The sequence below is a fragment of the Carex rostrata genome, chromosome 13 (assembly GCF_964058835.1).
Source record: "Carex rostrata chromosome 13, lpCarRost1.2, whole genome shotgun sequence".
Classification (NCBI taxonomy): domain Eukaryota; kingdom Viridiplantae; phylum Streptophyta; class Magnoliopsida; order Poales; family Cyperaceae; genus Carex; species Carex rostrata.
Window position 1 is genome coordinate 1,065,907 of NC_135930.1, and position 27,562 is coordinate 1,093,468.

The 27,562-nt window shown below is 34.8% G+C and overlaps 2 protein-coding genes and 1 long non-coding RNA gene across 5 annotated transcripts; 1 reads left to right on the top strand and 2 right to left on the bottom strand.

Annotated features, from left to right (window-relative positions):
* Positions 1-1,099: 1,099 nt before the first annotated feature.
* On the top strand, positions 1,100-2,948 carry LOC144564801 (lysine-specific demethylase JMJ26-like). Its single transcript, XM_078314400.1, has 3 exons — positions 1,100-1,322; positions 1,596-1,929; positions 2,455-2,948. Exons 2-3 carry the CDS (start codon positions 1,672-1,674, stop codon positions 2,773-2,775), a joined length of 579 nt encoding a protein of 192 aa, XP_078170526.1. The 5' UTR covers positions 1,100-1,322; positions 1,596-1,671; the 3' UTR covers positions 2,776-2,948.
* Positions 2,949-7,459: 4,511 nt separating this feature from the next.
* Positions 7,460-11,892, bottom strand: LOC144564796 (uncharacterized). Of its 3 annotated transcripts, none has more exons than XM_078314396.1 (7): positions 11,634-11,892; positions 11,123-11,303; positions 10,862-10,923; positions 9,553-9,620; positions 9,249-9,419; positions 8,477-8,725; positions 7,460-8,013 (listed from the first exon to the last, which is right to left on the bottom strand). In XM_078314396.1, exons 4-7 carry the CDS (start codon positions 9,607-9,609, stop codon positions 7,768-7,770), a joined length of 723 nt encoding a protein of 240 aa, XP_078170522.1. In that variant the 5' UTR covers positions 9,610-9,620; positions 10,862-10,923; positions 11,123-11,303; positions 11,634-11,892; the 3' UTR covers positions 7,460-7,767. The 3 variants fall into 3 exon arrangements, with proteins under 3 accessions (XP_078170522.1, XP_078170520.1, XP_078170523.1); XM_078314394.1 differs by having other exon boundaries at positions 9,553-10,671; positions 11,634-11,890; XM_078314397.1 differs by lacking the exon at positions 10,862-10,923.
* A 5,786-nt stretch (positions 11,893-17,678) lies between these two features.
* Positions 17,679-20,371, bottom strand: LOC144564517 (uncharacterized). Its single transcript, XR_013514639.1, has 3 exons — positions 19,029-20,371; positions 18,830-18,896; positions 17,679-18,163 (listed from the first exon to the last, which is right to left on the bottom strand). It is a non-coding gene; the product is annotated as an uncharacterized LOC144564517 (long non-coding RNA).
* Between the last annotated feature and the right edge of the window lie 7,191 nt (positions 20,372-27,562).

The window sequence follows — 27,562 nt, forward strand, 5'->3', positions numbered from 1 at the left end:
CGACAGCCACTTTTCAAACTTTAATAATGTACTTAAATGTGTTGGGTTTGTGAAGTCACAAAATCATTAAAAAAAAAATCAACTGCAAGTTTGTACCTCTTACCTGTAGGCTGCTAATGAGTCGAGCCGACTCGCGAATTAATGAGTTGAGCTGCTCAATATTTCATAACGAATCAGACTCGAAACTGAAAAAAGCCCTAACTCGACTCGGCTCGCTTGTGAAAGAAAAAAGCTCAGCTCATATTACATGTTAAAAAAATGATCATTTAATTATATATTTTAAAGAAATGATCGAAGTGGGGTAGAGATATTTTATTGATTTTAAATTACATGTTGAATAACTTTGATCATTTTTTTTCAAATTTCTTTAAAGATTGATTATTTGAATATCATTTCTTAAAATAATTTCAAAATGCCGGCTCATATTACATGTTGAAAAACTTTGAAATTTAAAAATAAATTTCTTTAAAAATAATTTGAAAAAACGAAAGAAATGATCATTTTTTTCAAAGATAGTGTGATTATATAGGCGAGCTACTCGAAAGCAAACTAATTCTATGTCTAATTGCAAAAATGAATTTAATTAATTTCTAAAATGTCCGCTTGGCACTAATATCAACATTTATTTGTAATTATTTGAGAAACTCGTTACCAGCTTCGTTGAATTATTGGAAAATAATCATTTTTTTTAAATTTATATGTGTTAATAAACAAAATTATAGAGTTCTAAAATTAGGAACATAAATATACGAATTTTTGGTACACATAAATTATAAAATTTATAAATCTCATTCATTAATGAATTATAGAAGTCTCATTAAAAGAGATGGAGCATGAAGCCACCTCATGTGCCTCTGACTACAAGGCCCCACTTGCCAACTGGTGCGCAGACTCGAAAAATCATGTCATCTCCTGTCCTCCTACAGAGCTTGGTGGGTGCGGCGTAGGTCTTCTTGAATTGAAATCCTTAGTATCATACCAATGGTTGATTAATACAAGGAACAATGCAAAAAAACTAGTTCAAGATTGGCCATGTGTATGAAGAGTATTGTTGCAACTGTAGGACGGGTGACATGTCCAGAAAGGCATCTGAAAGGGAACACTCCGATGGCAATTACATATACTGTCCAAGTGGTGATAATGCTGAGTTGAGACATTTTAGAGATCACTGGTCAAAAGGAGAACCTGTGGTAGTGAGAAATCTGCTTGGGTTTTCAGGATTGAGCTGGAAGCCCGATGATATGTGGGCTGCTGTTAATGGTGTCAGAACTGATTCTGAGTTAGCGCAAATTCGGGCTGTTGATTGTCTCTCCTGTTGCCAGGTGGGTGTTTGAAATTTCTTCTGTATTTCGTTACTGGTAATTTTGTCTATTAGTAACCCTCAGTGATGATACATCTGTTATAATATAACAAGCGAAAAAATTTTATACAGTAAGTACATGAAAATCGGCTTACTATATGTTTTTAGCCATGAATACATTTTATATTGAATCCCAATGCAAGTCATATATATTCTTGTCTGTAGAACCTAATGAGAATATTCGAATTTGGTTTCTGATATTTGAAGCTTATTTCTATGAGTTATGTTATGACAGGTTGACATGGAGCCTGAGGTCTTCTTTGAGGGAAACAATCAAGTACGGCCGATTGCACCCTAATTTATGGCCAGCCATGCTCAAGTTAAAAGACTGGCCCACTTACAACAATTTTGAAGACGTCTTACCATCGCATTGCTCTGAGTATATACGCTCTTTACCGTTCCAACTGTACACTAACCCTAAATCTGGCCCGTTAAATCTTGCCACCTTTCTCCCTGATGATGCACCGAAACCAGATCTGGGACCGAAATCTTACATTGCTTATGGGTTTAGGGAAGAGCTTGGCCGGGGTGACTCTGTGACGAAGCTCCACTGTGATGTTGCTGATGCCGTAAGTTTTTGTTTGTTTTATTCATTCTCTTACTTTTTGAAATTTTTAGACCTTCTGGCTTAGGGTTGGTTAAATGTGTGTACTGATATTGAAATGTGTGCAACCCGTATGAAATATGGAAGTATCACATATAGCCCAGCAGGACATGAAAATTGTAATCTGAGATGCTCAAACTATCCTTTCTTCCATTTTTATCATCCCCGCGTAAAAGGAGGAATATAGCGGTACTTCTATATCATAAGAATAACAGATGAGGCAGGGTGCACTGTTTAGATGATATATTCATGATTTAGAGCGGGTATACTGTATATTTTTCTGAGATGATATTTTCATGATTTAGCGGGTATACTGGATATTTTTCTGTTTGAAGGGAAGAAATTATGGTTGATGCATTGTTAGGGGGAATTAAATAATTTCAAAAGAATTTGGTTATTTATTTTCTTAACTGGTCTGATTTTCTAATGATTAGTCTGTCAAAAGGATTTTTTTTTTATTTCTTTAAATGGTACTGATTTTCTTTACCAGGTAAACATTCTGATGCATATCTCAGCGGTGGAGACATCCTTTGAGCAAGAATCAGCAATTAAGCACTTGAAGAGAAAGCGCAAAGAGCAAGATAAGATGGAATTCTCGGAAAATCAAGGGTATACTACTAGAGCAGAATGGGGTGAGAAAACTAAGAAGGGTGAAACAGGAATAATACATGAGGCGAATGATCGAGCTGAAACAGCTGGGGCATTGTGGGACATATTTCGAAGGGATGACGTGCCTCTTCTAAAAGCAAACCTTGAGAAATACTTCTGTGAATTTTGGCATATTCACTGTAATCACGTGAATGAGGTATGATATGCACTTGTGACCCAGGATTTATGCACTGAACTGTATCTGTATGTCGAATGGTTGACCTGACCTGGCCGGACAGATAACTTCGTTGGTTTAGTAGCATTTATGGACCAGTGTTACTGCAAACCGACCCACTTCTGCATATGACAACCCCTTGGTTACCTGATGGTACAATTTATTAGTTATAATTTTGACTGTAAACCAGCCAATTGGAAAACCTGATATCAGATCAGCATTTATTATAGTTTATAATACAGAGTACGATTTGCAGAGCTGTACAAAAATAGCAATGGATTTTGTCTCGCCGGAGAGCATTGGCCAGTGCATTAACCTAACCAATGAGTTCAGCCAATTGCCTAAGAACCACCGTGCCAAAGAAGACAAGTTGGAGGTAAACACTTTCCTCAAATAACCAGCTTTATAGGAAAAGTTTTATTACATGCCCTGCAAAATATTAACCCATCACGGGTAATTTTTTAAAACCTAGGAATGTCCATATGGTTATGCCTCTTTTAGAAGCTGGAAATGTGCAATTATATCCCTCTCGTGAGTCCTTTTGAAATGTGAAAATCACCCTACATCTCCATTCTATTATTAAGCACGTTGGGTGTCCGATCCGCCAACGGCTACGATTGAGAGATAAAACTTCAGATTTGATCTCAGCTCTCCAATTACATAATTTGTCTTCTTTTGATTAAATACATCTTTTTTATGTATAGAAGTCTAAATTTAGTTAAAAACATACCCACCACATGTACTATCACACAATACATTATAATTAAAATTGAATAAATTCTAAAATTTAGCGATATATTTATCTGTTTCCTTATTCCTTTATTTCTATATTTTTCCTCTTCAATTGAGAAGACTCCACATTCCATTTTCTTATTTATTGTTTCATTATTTCTTCGTTTCTATACAGATCACAATGGAAATCATTTTTTTTTAATTTCCTTATTTCTCTTTCTTTGTTTCTATACATATTGGTGTGGGTAATTTAGTATATATTTTCAAGAGTAGAACTAGGGTGTTCTTAAGCTCACCAAAGTGTTTGGTGAGCTTGACTCCAAAATCCGTCAAATCGGTTTCAAATGACGAATCCGAACCGTTGGAACCCGCCTATTTTACGTGCGATGCGTCTACATGTGAAATTTTTAAACTTTCGAATTAGTTTAGTATAAAGTCAAGCGGTCAAAACATGTTCAAAAAATGAATGCACTAAAATTAATTTATTAACCTTCTAATTTTGACCAATTGACTTTATACTAAACTAATTCGAAAGTTAAAAAATTTCACATGTAGACGCATCACACGTAAAATAGACGGGTTCCAACGGTTCGGATTCGTCATTTGAAACCGATTTGACGGATTTTGGAGTCAAGCTCACCAAACACTTTGGTGAGCTTAAGAACACCCTAGTTCTACTCTTGAAAATATAGAATATATCAATGTGTGTATGTGTGTGTGTGTATTCTAAATTGGAAACAAAGAAGAATATAAATTGGAACGTGTGTGTGAATATATATTTTTCTTATAATATGTGTGTGTGTGTGTATATATATATCCTATACATACACACGATAACACTTTTTATTTATGTTTTTTGATATCATATTATATGTTGATATTGAATTGTTGTATGATATTTGATATTAGATTTGAATCGAGCTATTATTTGATATCATTGGTACTTAAAAATAAAGAATCATCACATCATCAAATTGTTATCAGAAATCACGATTAAAGTTAATTAAAAATATATAATCATATAAATTTTCTATTAACATGTGTTTTAATTTTTAGATAATTATTATTTTCATTAATATATTTATTTCTTATAATATGTCTCCGTTGCAACGCACGGGTATGATACTAGTAATTTTATATAAAGATAGTGTGAGAGAGGGGTTTGTTTGGGCATCTTTTCAAACTTGAAATAATAATAAGAGAAAAATGATGCACAGCGTAGACATGGATACAAAGGATAAGTGTTTTTAAAAGATGATGCAAAGTACTTTTTTTTTTTAATTGCAGAGTATATGTGATATTTTGCCATTTACAAGGAGCATGTTTGAAATTGGTTTTGCCTCCTATTTTTGTAACAAGTGTTTCAATCTGCAGTAGGGTTAATATTAGATCTTTGAAAATCTTAACTGTGCAGATTAAAAAAATGATAGTCTATGCGGCACAACAAGCAGTCTAAATTTTGCAAAAGGCCGTATGATTTATGTTCTTGATAAGAAGTGTGCCTTGCATGATGTGGATGATAAACAAAAGGAGGCCATGCTAACATACCACAGAAAGTAATTATTTGAGTATTTTGATGATCGGTTGGTTCCGGTTTATCTTTTTACCTTTTAAACTTGTTGCTTCTTATTATATTGTAAATAGAAAAGATATATGCTTATGTGGTTCAAATGCCTGTTGTGTGGTCTTCAGCTCAAGTTAATCTTTATTTGGTTCAAATGCTTGTTGTGTAGTCATTAGAATGTGATTGAAAGTTAGCTCATGCCAATCCCAAATACATTGTACCAGTACTTTATTTGACTCAGTTAGGCCATCCCGATTCCCGACTATTGTCCAACTTGACACATCACTCTAAACCCCTCTTGGCACCTCTTTGTACATTGGTACCAATGGTACCAGTATTTTTCCTGATACTGGTACCCCAGTTGTGTTTGAAGTTCTGATTTATATGCACAAAGAGAATTAAAGGTGCGATATGCTGAATTACTACAAATTGGTAATTATCCCTTGTCAGAGGGATTTGAATGTAAAATTGGAATTATCCGTGATGTGTATGCACATAAAGAAATATTGCATGTTGGTTAAAAGGAACTATTGAATGTTGGTTCCAGTACAAGGTCATACGTGTACCAGTAGAGGCCAAATATATATATTTGTTGAGTACTCTGTTTTGAGTGAGGCTATGGTACTATGCATAGCACATATTGGCATGCGTTATGGACTCAAATTTTTGGTTTGAAAATTCTAATGATCGATCTGAACCATTCAACATATTCTCAATATGAATATGTAGTTGTAAACTAAATTGTACATTTTTTAAGAATATTTTCACTATTTTTTTAGATGGATAGAGAATCACTTGATCTGAAAATTCTGGACAATCCAAAAACGGTGATTTTCTACCCATCTAAAAAGACAGTAAATTTTTTTTTAAAAAACAATGTAAAATTTAGTTTACAAGTATAATTTTGAGACGATGAAATGCACTAATACAATTGAACTTGATTTTTTTTTCGATCTTTTAAACATATTCAGAATGTTAGAAACTCTCTTATGAATATGACGCTAAAGTAACTCTTTTTTTTTTAATAACAGTGCAATATGCATAATTACTTTGAATTTTTCTAGACCGTGGGATTGGAATTTGCATCCAATAACTCAAATTTTTAGTTTGCCCATAAAAAGTTTGAATTGTCCGTTATGAATTTCAAAGTTGTCCACTCTATGTTGGTTGCGATCAAACCGTCACCTATTTTTTCGACCAATCTGCTAACTATTTTTTATTATTGTTGATTATTTTCGATTAATAGCTTGACAATACCCTATCCGTCCGATAAATGCATACGCTATTTACACCATTGTTTCTTACAACTGACCCGATTTTAGATAAACTCAAATTTTGAGTTACTCCGGACGCTGATGGGCCACCTACTGTTGCTACCCACACTGGATGCAAAGGATTAGAATGTGTCAACTGTCAAGTGAAAAGCCTAATTCCATATACAATATTTAACTGAGTCAAGTGACCTTATGAAAGGTACATTCCTAAATTTACAATTATTAATTGTAGTGTATGGCCCCAAGAAACCAGTCAGTCAAAATGTCAAATCATAAAAGACAACTATTCAAACAACAGATAATTAATAGCGAAATATGATTGACAGTGAGAGAAAGAACAGTGACATAATTTTGCATCGTTCAATCCTAAAATTAGTTCTCAAATTATTCTCAACCAACAATTTGGTATAGACTGGAAAAATATTAATTTGTTGAACATAGAGAATTAGATTGAATCTGTTAGGCAAAAATATTATCCCGAAAAGGTGTCTTCCAAAGTTCCAAACATATTATAAAATTTCTTCCATCATACCTTGGAATTATAAAATACACCAGAAAGCTCTAGACATTAATTCTCTGTTATACTGCTATGGATAGTATACAGATATCCGTCCTACAGCTTGAAAAATATATCAAATAAATTTCAAACTTCGATCTAAGTAGCTCACTACATTTCTTATTTAATGTACTTGTAGAATACCATTTTATGCTATTTTTGAATTTTTTTTTACTATTTTTTATGATTTATAAAAAATGACAAAAAATGACTTAAAAATAAAAGAAAATTGACAATATTTTAGACTATTTTCTATCATCTTTCATAAATCATAAAAAATAGTAAAAAAAGTTTCAAAAATAGTAAAAATTAGTATTCTACACGTTCATTATATAATCAATTTAACAAGCTACTTAAATCAAAGTTTAAAGCTTATACGATAGATTTTTGAGACCGTAGCATGGATGACCTTATGCTATCCATAGCACTCAAGCCTTACTCTTCTTATTCTACAATTTTGACATGTCCATTATACATGCCAATGTTTTACCAAACTAGTTTCCAATAACAAGACAAGATCTTACATTAACATAAACAAATTCATAATACTGATATACAACAGCTTCATTTAATAAACCAACACTTTATTCAAACACTTCTTTGTTTTCAGCATTTACAAATATAATGTACATTACTAAACCTATCAACGTCAGTTTTTTTTTTTTTTTTTGAAAAAGTGGATATTTTCACCTGTTTCATTAGAAACTTAAATTGTTCATTACAAAAGCAGAGATTGTAATCTCAGAATTAGGCTAAGCAGTATTTAATGCCCTGGCTTCTGCTATCAACGTCAGATGTATGTCATAATCTTAAGTACATATTTTGTATAACCAACAGTACTAAACCACATATTTCTATTTCATGCTTGGATTAGCTGAACTGATTTGAATTCGAATTACCTCATGAACTGCACCACGGTTAAGCATAGCCAGAATTGGCCCTTCCTTAGATGTAGTTAGCTCCGCCAGAGAGACTTTTCGGGTGTAATTTTCAACCCGCAAACGAAACCCGTGTATCCACCGGCCCACCTTTAACCAGAACAGGCGTACTTGGCGGCTTGCCACCTGGCACTTCATGAGTGCTTCCAATACTTCTCCAGGCTACGAATTTCATCAATTATATAAATATTCAGTGAGAAAGCATCACAATTTAAGCTTTCTAGATTACATTGTTGCATAATTGCAACTCAAGGCTGCTTGAGAGCCCACTATATTTTTATATCTTCCAATATATAAAAATAACAAAATTGGTACCAGTACTGGTACATTCGATCAGAACAGATACAACAAAATTGTATCTTCAAAACAACATTGCAAGGACATTTAGAGTCTGGAATTTTAAATTGTAAAAATACAATATAGAGCCACTTTTATATTTCCTTTTTATTTCCTGAATTGGTGCTGTTTATGAGGACTTATTGGAGATATTAGCATGCTCAATTAGATGCTACATATTTCAACATATGACCGAATACAGCTAAGTTTGATTCCTTTTTAAGAGCTTAATTTACCATAATTGAGCAAAAATTATCCAAAAAATTTACAAGTGGCGAAATCATCTTACCGGTACATGTAGGTACAAGATTGAGTAGTGCAATCCAATGAGATTTACCAGAACACCGAGCTCTGGTCTGAATAGAAATAGCTGCACATCTTCAAACTCAAGATGAAGAGCGCTCAACTTTTTTATCGCACCTAAATAATTTGTTACTTCAAGAGAACTGAGTGGGGCCTGCTGATAGATTTCATATATGATAGAGGATGTTTCATGTGCTACTGTTTTGTGGGATTCTATGTACAGAGCCTTCCAACCCTGCAAAAAAATAAACAGAGGTTTCAAACAAGGCATTATCTTTTTCTTTTCTTTTTTCTTTTTTTTTTAATAAAATTTCTTGATTTGAGGAGATACATGTCAATGCACAACCTCCACAATTGTATCTGAACCCAAATTAAGACCAAATTAAAACTCTGACATATCCCTGTTTACTCCTATAAATCTTCATCTATCCAATTAAGCGATGGCTAAAATTTAGAACATGAGATACGGAACCAATTACAGTTCAATTTAAATTCAACCTTTAGTTAAAATTTTATTCCCCAAATTGACAAGAAACTAATTTTGCTCAGCTAGTTCAATTTTGCAATTGTGCCTTACTTCACTGCTGATTTACCCAAATTTGATTGAAACACCAAGAAAAAACTTAGAAAAAAATTACAAGAACGAAACAAAATATATAGCTATAACTGCAATTAATGGTTATAAGAATTCACATAAATCTTTATTAGAACATAGCTATAAGAATTATGAAATTATCCTCAATCTATAGCTCACTGACCTCAGGAGGATGCAGTTGAGTAGGCTCTGTACCAGCAAACGTGGAGTGATTCAGTGAAGCCACGTCAGCGTGAGGCCACCTGCACCTGAACAGGTGGGCCCATACACCATTAGAGAAGCACAAATCGCGCCAGAAACAACAACAGCTACCCAGCGAGCACACATCCCTTACCTTCCCTTCCCAAAAAAAAGGTCTCAAAATTATAATAAAATTCATTAAATTCAGCAAAAACACAATTTATAAAATATTTTATTATATACAACATGCAATCCTGATTTTTTTTTTTTTTTTTGAAAATAAGTACCTCAAGGAGAGAGATGATTGTTAGTGCTACGTCACGAAGGAGCGGGTCAGAGCACATCTTAAATTCTTCTGAAACAAACCAGAGAGGGTAATTCGATCAAATTTGATTTCTTTGACAGAAGATTGTTACCAAAGGTTGGTTTTGTAATGGAAAGAGTGAGCATTCGGTGTTTCAATTTGACAAGAAATACAGGAGAAGAGAGGAGAGAAAAGAAGGCACAAGAAGACAAAAGTCAATGGTTTTGGGCTTGACGCCTTTGACGGATAAGACCCGCCTTTAATACTTCGACACCGAATAGGGATGGCAATGGGCCGAGCCAACGGGTATTTTGCCAAGCCCAAGCCTAGCCTGCCCGTTAAAAATCACTTGTAACGATCCTAGATCGTTGAGATAGAATAGAGATAGAATAGATATAGAAGAGAGCCAATCAAGCAAAGAAGAAGAGCTAATTTGGATTAAACTCAGAAAAAAGGGAAAAGTCTGACAAGCAAAATCAAGGTCGAATGCATCACAGCAATTCGCCTATTTCACAACTAAAAAACATAATCTCTCTCCACAAAGGAGTTTGCCTTATAAAGGCGATCGAATTCATAAAAAGAAGTAAACGAAATGATTACATAAAAACGAAAATTAATTCTTCTGTTGACACGTCAGCCATAAGAGCTGACGTGGAATAACAACTTCTAACCGCTCCTGCAACTGTCAGTGAACGGTTGTGCAAAATTCTCTCTCGCCTTCTCCATTTGTAACTCCAGGTCCTCTCCTTTTTTAATGAACACGCCCCCATCTGTCAGAGAACCACAATTTCTTAACGGGTTATGTCCCTTGTCTTTGCCCGTTAAGCCCAGCCCCTCAACTTCTTCATTTAAATTCTGTTCCTCAACGGTCAGCCCCAATTTAATCTCTGCTCGTTGCATCAATGGTCCGCCTGCCTGGCCCAATCTGGCAGGCTTCAAAATTTAGACCCGGCCTGCCCATGGGCCTTTTCTCCAGGCCCAAGCCTGCCCGTAGATCCTGCCTGTGCCCATGGGCTACCTTACCCGGCCCAGCCCGGACATGCCCAATTCATTTTTTGAGGCCGAATTTCTCCAACTTTTTTTCTTTTCCAGAAACTATAGCCTGTTGCACTATGCATTAATTCCAAATACAAGTAAAATTGTAAAGATAATTTTTACGACGAGAAAATTAGAGACAACTAAGGCAGAAGCAATTACACACTTATAGTCTCTTTACAAGGATGTTGGTACAAATTTCAGCACAATTCAATTGATATACTCACTTCATCAACAAAATTAAAATATATACTTACCCAAATAGTATTTAGCACTTAAGCAACAACCACTCTTCGCCTAAAACTTCTCTTGCTCCGACCTAGTACCGGCACATATAAAATGTAATTAATGGCCTATTTGAACCAGTACCTCCTCCCTTTTTTATTATTTCTTATACCAGATAATAGGCCCCCAAGTCTACTGTCTCAAAACTAGTACGAACACAACACCAAGTTCATCAATACTAAACCTGCCTAAACAGAACAGAAAAATAATTTATAAATAAAACTGAAAAATACCATATAAAAATATGGAAGGTACTTGAAAAAACACAGTTAAATTTGAAAGACATGTCGAACCAGCCGCATCACCATATAAAAAATTCCAAGATCACCATGTCGAACCAGCAGGCTTTTTAATTAGTCAGATCACCTGATGGGCAAAGCCTCCTCAGCCTCATCCATTTTTTTAGCAGAGAATCTGTCAAATGATTTGATGATTATTCAACTACATTCATACCAACTTCTTGTCAATCAAACAAGCAGCAGTACCAAAATTGAATTTAAGGAAAACTTCCCAACAAAAGACACAAACTTTGCTCCTAAAATGCAACAACAATATATTTGACAGATATTCTATCTGTTAGATACCTCCAGAAAAAAGAAAAAAATCAAAACAACTTTACTGACAGCTAATAGTAAACAACATTCAAACTTCCATTTAAGTGGCACAATGCCCGTGTTGTTTCGATCCAATTAAGAACGCCTTCAAAATCTCCCTTATTTTTACTTAAATCAACAAAAATTTTACCGTGACTGGAGGAGTAGTGGCACCGTGGCGGTCCTGGCGGAGGACTGGTAGCGGAGAAGTGAAAGACAGAGAGAGGAGAAGAGAGACAGAGAGAGGACTGGTGGCGGAGAGAGATGGAGTGAAGGAGAGAGCGGAGGTGGCGATCCGGTGGCGGTGTCAGCGACTGGTGGCGATTTGGTGACAGCCGACAGAGAGGAGCCGTCTCAGACGGAGAGGAGAGGGAAAGATAGGCGAGGGCGAGAGAGACTGAGAGAATGAGGGAAAGGGACAGAGCGGCTCACACTAAAAACCCTAAATTCAATTTGTTATATTAACATATAAGTCCAACGGGCTGCCCGAGGACTTTTTTTTGCCATCCGAGAATTACGGAATACTAGAATTTCGAGATTCCGATATTCATTACTCTACAGTCTAAACTGTAGCAGTTCAAATAGTGACTAAGATGAGAAGGTAACACAGTTATCTTCATCGAAGTTCGTGCAGAAAAACGAAAATAAAATGAGAAAGGGTTTGTGTGATGTCAGCGAGTTTTCACTGCCCTTTTGTCATCACCTAATGTAGTAGTTCGTGTGGTAGGCCACGGAAAGAAGGCACTAGCGTTTGGTAAACGGTCCGGGCAAAACCCAGGCACGGGCACGGATAACCACGGTCACGGACGTTACGGGCACACGGGTACAACGGGCCGGGTATTACGGATTATTTTTTCAAAAATTCTGCCATGCCCGTTTAATATCCGTACCCGTCACGAGTTCGAGGGCAGGACGGTCCGGGTACGGGGGTCCGGGCGGTCCAGTCCGGTCCGGATCCGTTTTTTTGGCATCTATTTCATAACTGATAGTAAACTAAGGCTAATTTGGGTAAAAATTGACACAATACAAGCTAAACAGAGCTAAATTGAAGAGATTAGGATCAATTAAGACAACATTCAAGTTAGATTGGGGAATCATAACTCAATTCAGTGTGCTGTTTGGTGAGGCGACCCCCAATTGCACAACCAGAAAACAACTACCAGATCAGTCTGATGCATACCCAGTTCCTACATGACTTCATCTCATTTCCGGTATTCCATAGCACTACTAAAGAGTAAATTGAGGCAAATTTAGGTCAACATAAGGGCAGCTCAAGATAGATTGAGGCTTAATTACAGAACTTAATTATATACCAAATTAGGCAAAATGAGGTTCAATTGGTGATGTTCCAAAGTTTAGTGCTTTACTAAGTTACATTTGGGATCAGTTGCACAATGGACCCTGGATTTCTTCATCTGGTACTGCCAATGAATATAAATCAAGCTAATCTCAGGTACTCTTTGAATTTTACAACTTTTTTATAGAATTTTTGTACTATTTTTTTTAGATAGTAGAAAATCACTACTTTTGAATGGTCTAGAATATTTAAATCAATTGATTTCTACCTATCTAAAAAAATATTAAAAAAATTCTAAAAAAATTAGATCTACAAGTACATTTTTATATGTAGATCAAGTTGACCGGTTCAGGTCAACTGTTTTCATAGTACATACCAATATGCGCTATGCATAGTACCATAGCTTTCCTCATTGAAGCTTGATTGAATAATTTACACTACTAGGAAAGAAATGATACCTCGAGTAATTCAATAAGTGCAGGAGGAGATTTGGCAGTGGAGCTTTGACCATAGGCACAAATGCCACCAACAACAACAAACAGATCCTTCGACTTGTCTAACAGAATGGGATGCTTCAAAAGAGTCAATTCAGAAATACATTTTCTGAAAAGTTGAATATCTGAAGCATACAAAACACGCGATTTGAGAGATACTCCAGGTGTCATAACATGCGCAGTCCTTTGTTTGCCAACTTTGAAAAGAGCATCCCATTGCTTGCTGAGATGCTCCTCAGAGTTGGTCCCATCGAGCTCTTTCTTCAGTTGGTTTCTTGTTCTAACCTAGAAAGCAACCAGAAATGATGATAAAAAAAAGTAAAGATCAAAAGAGCCTAGGTTTCAAATCCGTAGAAAAAACTAACCATGATTATCAGATCGAAGTGACTGGAGTTCAAATTGAAGATCTTTCTGTGGCAATCGGGGCGAGGTGGAGAGAGAGAGAGTTCGAGGGAAAAGACGATGAGCAAGTGGTTTCAGTGAGTGAGAGACTGAGAGCCCAGGCGAGTCGAGATCAATTGGAAGCTAAAGGAGAATCTTAATCCCAGTGTTCAGTAGGATTAAGCGGTTAAGAAATCTAAATGAGTCTCTTTTAGTCTTAAGGAAACTTAAGAAAGCCTTGCTGAACAGCTCCATTTAGATTATTGGATTTTTGTTTTGAGATACGTGCCAGATTAAAACAGACGATTCAAATCTCATTCCACACGGTCAGGTATTGTACAGGAGGAATTCCAGTCGAAACTAGGGTTTTTTGTTATTTAAATTATCTTTATGTTATTCTCATTTCTCACCCATCTCAATTCTCAACGCAAAGGTTCTTTTATTTCATCTTTCTCCTACGTACTTTTAAATTTAATTTTTATTTTAGCATAAAGTACCACAATTTAAAATCTAAACAGGTACATATATAAAAGGATTTTTTAATATATATTTTTAGAAAAAAAAATATACACTTAAAAAAATATTGTTGAGTTAATTCACCGTAAATAAATTTCATTTGTCCTCAATGGTATCAAATGAATAGACTACAAAAGAATTCAATAATTAGAAATAATGAACCACTGCATTTTTGTTTTGATTAGACAAATCAAAAAGGGCAATAAATCGATAAACATAGTTAGATTTCATGAAACAAAAATCAAAAGAAGTTTGGTGACATCTGAAAAATTGTTCTTAAATTTTATAAGATATGATAATAAATTTGGATTTAGTTTTGTATGCACTAATATTGAACCAGATAGACAGCATAACCATTCAGATTTCGAATTTATTTGAAAATCAAACAACTAAAGCGCCTATACAAGTCCAGTGTTTAATTTGTTCAACCAATTCTTCTTGGATTGAGTGGGCTTAGGAAGCAAAATAATTTGGGCTCTTAAATATTATTAGGCCCAGTATTAAAATCATTGTACATATTTAACGGCCTTCATCATCAATTTCTCATGAATTATGAGTTGTTCCAAAGACATATGAAGCCTTTTAACTTTCCATCGAATATATATTGTGTACTTTTCATTCTAGAATAGATAGCACAATAGATGTCCATCCAATTCATGCATTTGGACATTGGAGTAATTGATAGCTATCGGCAGGAGGAGCATGAAAGAATCGATCAGGTACCCAAGTATGCGTAGTTTATATAACAACAGGATATCTCTGATCTGGAATTAATTGTATTCTTCGTATGAAACTCAAATTAATTATTGTCCTGCAATCAATAACCAACTTATATTACCAACTGTTCATAAAGTGACGAGATTAACAGTTTTGTCAAGTAATTTATTACCAACTAGTGGAGACATTGTAAATCAAAGCAACATAAGGACGTTTCCTATTTTATTTATTGTTACCTACCTATTATTGTTACCTTACCTCAAGGTCTAATTCTTCAAATACATTTGTTTTTTGTATGTACTTCATATATATTTTTTTTTTTGGAATTATTAGAGTAATTTTGTTAAAAAACCAAAGGAATCTCGAGTTCTCAGTAGCAGAAACTTGTTTGTTTCTAGAATTATTATAGCAATTTTCCATATTTGGCCCTCCTTTCTAAAGTAGAAGAAGATAACAATGTACTAGTAACTCATACTAACTATCAGGCCATTAATCACCTTCTACATTGCAAAATATTTTATCAGGCCATTAATTCATACTAACTATCAAAGCCTCTCATATAAGTATGTCTTATTTTGATAAACATTAAATAAGTAATGTACAATTAGAAGTGATATGTTTGATATTTTTGTTAGCTAAAGGTGCATCCAATATGTAGATAAATATGTTAATGCAATGGTATGTCTTACATGGTCAAGCAAGAGAATATCATCCTCTTCTTCAAAGAACATGGCACGCCACCATGTGACAAGGTCAAGAAGCATGATCCCGTAACCGAACGCGTCAGTTTTCTCTGACGACCTCCCCGTTTTCCAATATTCAGGCGCAAATTAATGTGGCCCTGGGTCCCACGCACCTGTTCATCAAATTCATCAATTCTGTGAATTAGTTGTTCCTCTACCTGTATTATGCATTGCCAGCTACTTGCTTGGTACCAGCTAGACTTTAGTTTGGTTTCATCATATTTCTTCTTTTCTTGGGCTTTCAATATTTAACTGAAGTTTAAAAAGTAAATGGAAATTTTCCATTTTTACCCAGCATAATGTCAGAGCATCAGTTATAACCTGAAAAACAATGCATGCCACCACAAGTGTAGGAGATTTCACATTGAGCTCTCCAAAACAACCTTACCATCAGTTACCCCCTAGTGCTAAAGTAAACTTATTGTTACATGATAAAAGGGTATATATATATATATATATATATATATATATATAGAGATGAGCTATGGTGCATTGCAATGCATGAACCCCCTTATGCATTGCACTATAATCACAAATTTAAAGTCCAAACGACCGATCCGAACCGTTAGATATTTAATCCATATTGAAATGTGCTTGGAGACCAAATTTTATATTTTTTGGAATTTTTTTTCTATTTATTAAGCATTTTTGAAAATTGATGTTTTGCTGTGAACAGTAAAAAACAGTAAAATTTTATGGACCATCAGATCAGCGACTTTCAAAATTGCTTAATAAATAGTAAAAAAATTCCAAAAAATGTAAAATTTGGTCCCCAAGTACATATTAATATGAAGAACAAGATGAACGGTTCAGATTGGTTGTTTGGACTTTAAATCCATGATTAATAGTGCAATGCATAGGAGGGTTCATGCATTGCAATGCACCATAGCCCATCTCTATATATATATATATATATATATATATATATCTGATCTGTACCACCTTCCTGGGTATGCGCATTAATTTGATATTATAATGACACATAAGAACTTCAAATAAAATCTCTCTAAAAATTTTACACACCGCAGTGGTAACTAAGCGAAGCCAAAGTCTCCAATAACTGCCTCAAAACCTGCATCAAGCAACACATTAGCCGCCTTGACATCACGATGTATGATTTTGGAGTCACAGTGCTCATGCAGGTACTCCAAACCTTGCGCCGTTCCCAAAGCAATACTCTTTCTCGTGGGCCAGTATAACACCTGCTCACCAGTTAACATTGATTTAATTCATGGGCTGTACTTGTAAACCGAAAAGAAAATGGATGTAGTAGCAACCATGAGAATTTTCCTTGGCAAAATATAATAGCTATTGGAAACATTCACAAAAGACTTCACTCGAGTTAGTAATGTTGGATAAATCTTCAACCGTTGAGAAATAATCTAACGATGGAGAACGGGGATGTTATATCCATCCCGGATTATATATCTATTGATAGATATCATATAACAGATAATTATTTTTTACATAGAGATAATGCTTCAATTCTTTAGGTTTGGGTCAGTCAAATCATTGGACTTCAGATTGATTTATTTTTTAGTCGGTCATAGTTGGATTGGAATGTATTTAGTTCATTTTTTTTAATTAATGGGTCCAGTTGTATCTAGTCTTGAGTTCCAATAAAAATCTTATCATATAAACATCATATCATAATTTCATAATTTGAAAAGGTGCGACAGAAATTATGTGACACTCGTGCACTTTACTGAGCCAAATGTCATTGAATTCAAGACCTCGTTACTAAAAATAGAATTTCTTCCATGTATAACATAGCCTTACAAAACAAACTGAGCTATCCAATGCAAAATATAACCATGTTTTAAGCGTAGTTGCAAATAACACCCAATATTTCTATCATTGCAATAGCATATAACCCGTACTTTCAAATTGTGCAATAACATCATACCTACCCGATATTTTAGAATAATCATTAACATGATGACAATTCAGCTAATGACAAGTGCACTATACTAGCAAAAATGATTAAAAGGTAAAAATAATGCCAAAAGTTAAAAAAAAAGGTTGCGAAAGATCAAAACAAACCTAATTCTTTCTTTAGTCTATTTTGAAAAAAAAGGCAAAGAAGCCCGTTTCATTCAAGAAACTAATAACCTTACAATGTTCTTCAACCAAAATAAAGCAGTATCAACTAGTAACCAAACAGGGAAAACTAACAAGATAGAATATAGCAAAACACAGAGCTGATAATGTCTCTCATCAAAGAACTCAGAGAGTCTAGGAATGGGAGCTGCTGGTATCTTCATTCTTTCTTTCTTTAGAGTCTAGCTCTTCCGCAGGTACTTCACTAGCACCATTGCCTGTTGATTACAAAAAATAGCATTTAATAGTGAAAAAAAGATTTATAAGCTTTGAAAGCATACAAAACACCATAGACACCAAGTAACACATAAACAAACCAAGAGCAAAACAAAAGCCCTTAACATGAACAACAAGCTCCTCCCAAAAGTAGAGGTAAAGTGCACTTGAATTGGAACTAGAGGCACTGCTTCTAGACTTGCCAGGTATTCATCTCCTGGATAAAGACAAAAAACTAGTGCACTTCAGAGCAACTTGGTATCTACATACTTCATTACTACCAAACAAGAATGCTTTAAAGCGACTTAGTATCTACTTCGTTTTTACTTCACTATCAAATGCAAGGTAAGTTTCTTCTTTAAGAACAAGATAAAATTAATTTAGAGATACCAAAAAGCAATGCAAGTGTGTAATCTTATTATTTGTTTGGTGTGTTTACTTTTAAGATGGAACAAGATCAACATTCTTATTATTTGTTCTGAATTTAAGTGTTGAATTATTACTGGAAAAAAAGAACATGGTCATGGTGGGCACCAAAAAACATGCGCATGTGGAAACAGTAGTTCACTAAATTTTAACTGTCGCAGCAAATTTAAACAAGAAGCAACTGGTTCAAACAAGAAATTGTCAATGCATCAGTCAGGTCCTTGTATAAATCTACATTGTAAACTGCTACTACTGCTGCTGAACACAAAAAAATGCCTCTGCTACTACTGAACACAAACCTTATGCCATAATTTAATTGCAAAAAAATAAACTCAATAGTAAATGCACAACTTATAAATTATGCAAATTATATGCAAACTATTGCAAATTGAAAATCTAAGTCTCAAAGAGAACAATTAAGAATAATATAAGCCAAATAAGATAAGATAGAGCTTACAAGGATAATTTTAGTTTTCGCCAAGTTTCTTTAAAATCTGAATTTTCATCAACTTGTCTGCCTCTGCCTAAGAACAAAAAATGTTTTAATTAGTATGTCAACTTAAGCAAGTAAAATGAGACAACATTGGGATACATGATTTAAAATTTAACTACTATCATAAAGTGCTAGAAATCAAAGTTGTTCTATACAAACTAACCTTAAACAAGACTGCAAGAGGCAGATCAGTGGCGGTCTGGCAGAGGCAAATCGGTAGCCTAAATTTTCATTAATTTTCATTAAAAGGAAAAAAAAAGACCCTTTAAGGGGTAATACCTGCCCTTTACCAGTTAAATGGATTAGTTTATAATTGATCATAATTTTTTATTTTTCTAGAAAGAAAGACCCTTTAAGGAGTTTTTTCATGAAGACAAGTAATAAAGTATTAGAACGCCGAATCATTTATTGGAAATAATATCTACTATTATAATCGAACCTAATTAACCACCTTACATATCCCAATTATGGTACTGGTAGCGGGACAACAAGTCCTATGTTAGTGTGAAGCTGTGTACTGAATTAAGGTCTCATTTAATAGGAAATAGAATGCTGTGTAATCAGAGAAGAGGGAAAAAATACCAGTTTTACACCTTACAGACCTAGATCGACTAATTCTATTTAAATGAAAAGTAAAGAACAAAAGGCCCTTTAGTGATTTTTTTGTATCAGCTTTTCCTCACGTCCAAATTTTAGAAGCTTATATTATTTATTTCTTGCTGATTTAACTATTAAAATCGATTAAATTTCAATGATTCAAATTCTATTAATGACTGCAATCTGAAAATTACGGAGTTACCAACTTGAAGACTGTTGGGGAGGTGCAGTTCGTTCGGAGAGGATGAGATGCCTCTCGGAAGTAGTAGCGGGGCAGATTGGTGGCGGAGCGGGGCAGAACGGTGCCTGTCGGAAGTAAATAGGAAGATAAGTGGTGAAGCTTGTCGGAGAAAGGCGCAGATCGGTGGTTTTTGGTGTTCGGAAGTCGGAGTCTCGGAGGAAGGCGCAGGTCAGTGTGGAGGCGAAATGAGGAGAAAGAGATGGAATACAACCCAAAAAAATATAAATTTCAGCAACAATAAGAACAATATCTCAACGAAACTGAAATAAGCAGGAAAGATGCAGCAAGTTGGAAGAATTTGACTAAATTGCTACAAAGGCTATAAAACCCTAAACCCTAAAATGATACAAAGATCATAAAAAAGAGGAGAAATTTAACAAATTGAGAAACCCTAACTCGGATGAGAAGGGAGAGGGAAAAAGCTACATGCTTGAACCTACAGCGACGCAGTCAGGGCAAACAGTCGCATCGGAATGCTCGACAATCGGAGGAAAAAAAAGATGAGAAAGACGGCAAGTGAGTGGTGCGGGTTGACTGGAGTGCGCTTATAGGCGCGGGGTGCTGGAGTTTATGAAAATGGTGATTAGGATATTGTCTTGGAGAACAACAATGAAGAGAGAAGAAGGGCTTGGAGAAAGAACGAAAATGACAGAGGGTTGTAGAAAGAGGGAGACTGGAATCTTCTGAAGGCAATTTTTTTTAAAGAAAACCAAAGGCAATTGGGAGGAATTCGCTGACACAGGGGACCACTTGTAAATGTTAGGTAATAAATATGGGGACCACCTGTCGGTGTAACTATTCACGAAACTGTTTATTCACCGATCCAAAATTAAAATTAAGTTATAAGATAGATTTGCATCAACTCCGTCTGACAGCACTTTCAATATTAAATAGATTTTTAATTCATTGTTCACGTTTTCATGCCTTTTAATATTGGAAGAGATGCAAAGTACGTATCTTGAATAAGCAAATTTTGAATATTGAAATAATAATTACACATATTTATTATATATTTTTATTTTGATTGTGACAAAAGTATTTACATGCATGACATGACAATTCGGAATTTTGGAAAAAAAGAAAAAGATGAATTAACAGTTGCATAAGAAAGATCAACTAACAGTTGCATAGAGGTATCTGAACATCATATCTCAAACTCTCCTTTGTATCTACAATTTTTTAATTAATTAGAAAGATATTAAATATTTGAAAAGATAAATTAGATAAAGAAGAGAAAAATCACAAGAAGATAGAAGATAAGAAAACATTTCATATGTTAATTAAAGTCTTAAAAAAATAGTATACCATCTTTTCTTATAATATTTCAATTACATAATAAATAATTTAGAAAAACTAAATTTCTAACTTATAAGCTAACAACACATAATGACTAACTCTTAAAAACTCTAACATAATTAAAATAATATAGAAAAATATAAATAGTCAAATTTAGAAAACAGTAACATAATAAAGTTTCATAGAAAATATAATATAATTTAATATTATAATTATTAATCATGTTGAACAAGTGAGACTTTCTTTTTAAAACTTGTCTTAGCTATTTAATAAGATTGACGAATGATTAACTCTCCGAGTCAATTTGGTTTTGGTCACTAGCATAGAGGTCCATCATGATTTCATAGAGAAATCAATGCTACTTCGACTTTTGTTCATAGTAGATATTTTAAAATAACAGTTTTAACTTCGTAGAAAAATTAATGCTACTATGAGAAAATATTTATTTCCTTGTTCACACCGATTATTTTGTTCATAGCATTATAAAAAATAAAAAATAAATGAATCGAACTTGTAACATTAATTTTAAGAAAGTTTCAAACGTGATACGGTCGGTACAAATTATTCCGGCCAGTGCCGATTCATACCGATATCTTTATTTTCTTTTTGCCACTGGTTTAACAAATTATTTTTAGTTGTTTATTTAAGCGATGCAATAATGAAGAAAAAAGTAATCCTAGAAGATCACAAAAAACAAAAAGAAATTCGAAGGTGTCTATTTTTTTTTCTTCTAAAGATGGTAAAAAAAAATGGTGATGTAGCTGGTACGAAGTGCTCTGATCGATTTATACCGATTGTGTCCCGTTTCAAAAAAATTCACAAATGATATTACGAGTTCACTCGTTTTTTGGAAGTTAAGACCCTGTTCGGTTGCACCAGTAGGAATAGGAATGGGTGCGGGGATCAAAAATTTTGAACTGAAAATTACTGTTCACGTGGGAAAAAAAAATTTAGTCCGAGTGAATTTTCATTTTCCCACGTGAACAGTAAACTTTAATTTACAGCCGAACAAGTCCTAATATTTCATTGCTGGAAGCTCAAAAAGAAGTTCAAAATCATCTCATTTCATAAAGTTACTGGATGACATCAGCCCATCATCTCAATCTTTGCGATTCTGTAATTTCTGAGCTTAAAGATTGCAATCTGCTTACGTCTTTCTTATTCAGAGTGGGAAATGATACATCACTACTTCGTGCACACACCTACTAGATTGCAAGTTGTGAGAAGAAATAAAGGGATGCATAGAGAAGAGAGAGAGAGAGAAATTGTGAAAATGTATTTCATCATCAGAACTTAGTACAGAGTATGCTGTGTATATATAACCTATACAATTATCTAACTAATTCTGTTGTAACTGTCTAACCTATACATTGTAACTATCTGCTTATACAATAGTCTTGTGCCTGTCATTATTTTTTAATTCTGACAAGTATAACAGCCTCATTCCTACTTGTTTCTATGGATTGTTTATATAGCTTAATTATCCGACAATTAATCGTTTTATATCTGATTCGAATCCGTATTCGAAGATTATCCGCTTCGTATCCGTATTCGTTTAAGGTGGATTTAATTTTGAATTTTGATATCCGTTTACTATTTGCATCCGTATTCGTATCTGCTCATTAAAATACAGATACGGATATGGTATCGGTATTATCCGCTCCGAATCCACTCCGTTTACACCCCACTGGCCACTGCTTACGATTTAGTATGCACGTATATATAACGTTTGATTAATTATTCCTTTTAATTTCCCGTCATTTCAACTTCTCTGCAGTAAAGGCAAGATTTGATTGGTCTAGTGCATCGTCTCTGGTGCAAATTAAGGTGCAAAGGGTAATTGTTGGGTTTTTACGGTGCTAACCAAAACCCGTTTAGGATTAAGCTGCGGAAAGACCGTAGAACAAAAATTTCTAAGGCCAACTTAAGCTCAGGATTAAACGGGGTATGTCAGGAAACTTTCCAAGGCGGTTCACCTTCAGTATTCCTTTGGCATCAAAACCCAATTTAATCCTTTTACAGATCTACTCAATGATTGATTTCTAAAACTTTAATCTACTTACCAATTAAATAGATTAATATAACATATTTATACCTTGTTTCCAAATCACAGTTGGAATGCAGACCGAGCGAGAAGAGCGACATCGGGAATGACTCGTCTCGGAGCATCAGACATCTGATGCCTCTATCGGTTATCCATCAGGACTAATCGGAGAGCGGTTTATTTCTTTTGCCAGAAATACCGTAAACCGCGGAATTCTGCAAAAACACTATTCATGGGGGAAAAAATGAAAATCCGTAAACACGAATTTTCGGTTGCTCAGTTTCATCAATAAGCAAAACTGACATACCGCGAAATTCGATAAAACACTATTCATCAATCCCGTAAATATACTTCACAACAACCCGCAAGATTATACGTCAACTACGTATAACTTTCTTTTCTCAACCGAAACACTATTTGGGAGAGAAACCGAGAAAGAGAGAAAATACCGATTCGATTCTGCACGAAACGATACAAGTGAATTAGTGGTTTTTCTCTCTACCCCTCCACCCCTATTTATAGGGTTTAGGGTCGGTTGCCAAAAGACCAAAATGCCCTCCAAGTTCGGCCTATTTACAAGATATGTCATTGAATGGATAAGGATGATGACATGTCATGTGGATAAGATCGATGACGTGTCATCTGGATAGGATCGATGACATGTCATGCGGATAAGGACGAATCTGAAAAGACCCGAATGACCTCGGCCCGAATACAAATAATATTCGTATAATTATTCTGAACAATTATATATATTTTTTTTTGCGGTTGTTGTTTCGGTAATTTATACAACGTGTCCTGCACATTTATAAATTAACCGGTTAACTTTTATACAACGTGTCACACACGTTTATAAATTAACCAATGTTTTTGCTTGTTATTTTTACATAACATTTATAATTTAATTATAACACGTATAATTAATTATAACCATCTTACTATTAATCATAACCAATTTATAATCAATCACAATAAGATTCTCCGATTAACTCCTATATGGTGTGACCCAATAGGATCTGTGTTATGTTGGTAAATAGAGTTAAAACTGTTTTAACTTCTATAATCATGAGCGGCATCTGGAAACACATCATGACCATCTAATTACACAGATGATGTTGTACAGTACAATATCACGATCCAGTAAACAATTTACTTGTGTCTGTTCTTTTGTCTCATAGCAATCAGATTAGTTTCAAGGTAGATGTGTGTCATCCTTGCCAACTGAATCTTTTCTTGATCTTGAGCAGATTATCAAATATAATTACTCTTGTAATTATACTGCTAGCATATAATCTTACTCTATCAAGGGGCCCAGTGATGCTATAGCTCGTATAAAATACGAGGGACATATAGTACTTTTGGTAGACTATCACTTCCTCAGCTAAGCTATACATATGGGAATGCTACCGTTATGATTGCTTTTTACGGACAGTGTTAGATAACAATCACACATACATATTTCTCAGTGGGAACGATAAATATCTCATACTGTAGAACGTGACACTGAATGAAAACATAAATGACACGAACACAATTCTATTTAATGTTTCATTCGGGGTCTGTCAAATACCATGTTCCTAGAACATGTATCTATGTGATTAAAATGACATCTCGTGTCAGGTGGTTTGTAAAACTTAACCATCTTTTAATCCACATACTAACCTTATCGCGGTAATTAGTGTTCCTGCTAATTACCTTGGTCAGTGACTTTTTAAGAGTATATATCATCTATATTATGGAGTTTCACAATTTCAGTCATGAACTCGAAATGATCCATAAATTCAATAATACTCAAGGCAACAAAATGATATATAAATAAACATTCAATTCATGAACAAAGCTTTATGATAAATTATCGTATTATTGACTTCTAGATTATTACAAACTAACAATCTCCCACTTAAGCTAGGAGCCAATCATCGTAGGCCCTACTTATATACAAAATTCTATATTCTCTAAGATCTCGTAGATCCTAAGAAAATCACACAGCCAATCTTCTATGTGTTCCAGACCCATATAAGCATTAAGCATCTCGTGCTTGGCTTGAGGAAGAGATTTTGTGAGTGGATCAGCTGTGTTGCTGACTGTGTCAACTCTACATATCTTTACATCACCTTTATATTAATTATATCTTTTATAATTAATTATAAACATCTTATTATGTTTACGATCTCTCGTATTAGGTGATAACGTTGTAGACGAGAAACATATCCTTAGTTCTCCTCAAGAACTTAAGGATATTCTTTACAGCATTCCAGTGCTTTATGCCTGTATTAGCCTGATATCTACTCGTCACACTCAAAGCGTACGAGACATCTGGGCGAGTGCACAACATGGCATATATGATAGAGCCAATAGCCAAAGCGTATGGTACTCTACTCATAGTGCTTTGCTCATCAGTTGTCGAAAGACACCGAGTCTTGCTAAGCTGTGTACCATGATTCATTGGCAGGAATCCTCTCTTAGAATCCTGCATGCTGAACCGATTCAGCGCTTTGTCAATGTACGTGCTTTGACTTAATCCTATTGTCACACCCCAAATCCACCGGGTCTGACAGCCTGCCGCGTGTAATTATCTAGTGTCACATATACACGCAAGGCAGTGGATCTTTTATATGCATTACCAATATCCTCATTTGCTGCGTCCGTGTAATGAACTTGAAAATAATCGGGGAGAGGGGGTGAGAATAAATTCTCAGTGCGAAATTTGCCACATTTTAGATTATTGGACTTGCAATCAAACTCTATATTCAAAAAATGAAACCCAAACAATAACAATGCAACAGATAAATATAATCATAAATAAAAAGGAATGCATATGCTCAACAACAGTTAATAAACCTGAAACACAGTTTACGGAATTTCCAAGATGGATTTCAAAACACAACATATATTTTGGCTTAACTCATTTCATTATGACTGGTAGCAACCACAGATGTTCTTTCGAGCTGGACCGTTATCAAACCCACATCTGTAGGGTTACAGACGCCTACAGATGGCCAACCAAGCTGGACCCTTTATCTGACACCCATCTGTAGCTGTTTGGCTTAACCATTTCCTAAGGTCCGGTTACAAGTCACCAATACAGGTCAACTTGACAAATGCAATCACATGGAATCAAAGTTACCTATACAGGTCAACTTTGCTAAATCTCAAGCAAATATATATCAAAGCCACACATACAGGTCAGTCTCGCAAAATCATAACAGGTCAACGCATAAGTCAGCAGCGTCACCTTATCCAGCCACCTAAACAGGTCGGTCTGGCAAATTCTAACAGGTCAAACGCATAAGTCAGCAGCGTCACCCTATCCAGCCACCTAAACAGGTCGGTCTGGCAAATTCGAACAGGTCAACGCATAAGTCAGCAGCGTCACCTTATCCAGCCACCTAAACAGGTCGGCCTGGCAAATTCGTAAACACAGGTCAACGGATAGGTCACCGTTACCTTATCCAGCCACCTAAACAGGTCGGCCTGGCAGATTCATTCACATCAAGAACAATTAATAGAACTAATCAAATAATAACCATATCAACATGCCAAATAACCTTAACCGAACAATTCAAATCATTCTCAGTTATGCAAGAATCAATATACAACATGAATTCCAAAATATGCAACAATTAATCATTCAACATGACAAACGAATAAACAGTTTAATTCCGGAAAATAAAGTATCAAACAAGTCCAAGAATCCCGCACCTTAGTATGACGAGCGTACCGCTTAATTTAAAGATCGGACGTCTCGAATTACCTCGCGATATCTTGCTCGACTGAGCCTACACCTATATTATACGTTTACTTGGTTTAGTTCGGTTACATTATCAAAACTTAAATTCCAAAAGCCGTATTTTAATTCGTCAATTCTTTTATACCTTTCGGCTCATTTATAATCATTTTAATTCAAGTCCAATTCCAAAATTTTCATTTCCAATACCAAAGTCCAATTTCAATTCCTTTTCCCTATTCTAAGATTGGGCCCATTTATACATATATGCATGTCATGTCATAATCCAATTAATTCAAAGGCCCAATCTATTAATCAACTTCATTCACAAGCCCAATTCCTTAAGGCCCAAAACAATCAACATTTAATTTATTTATGCATAGCACAACAGTAAAGTCACGGCCCCTTTATACTATATAAATTTGCATTTTTCAGATTGGCCCTTAATCAATAAAATTTCACACAAGGGCATGCATTTTACATTCAGATCCCCAAGAAATAATTTTTGCAATACGATCCCTGCCAGTTCAATATTCTGGTAAGTATACAAAACCAGACCTGATATAGTATCAAACAACCACAACACGGCAGATCAAAGAGAAAATTTGCACCATGTCAGCATGGCATCAAACACCAAAATCAATTCTGTTTTATTTGAGTAATTAGCATCATACAACACCTCAACAAGGCACCAGAGAAATGAGAGGAATAACTCAATTCAGATCAAAACAAGGCAGCACCTAGGTACTGACTCGAAACAGAACAGCACACGGTATCAATGGTCAAAACAGG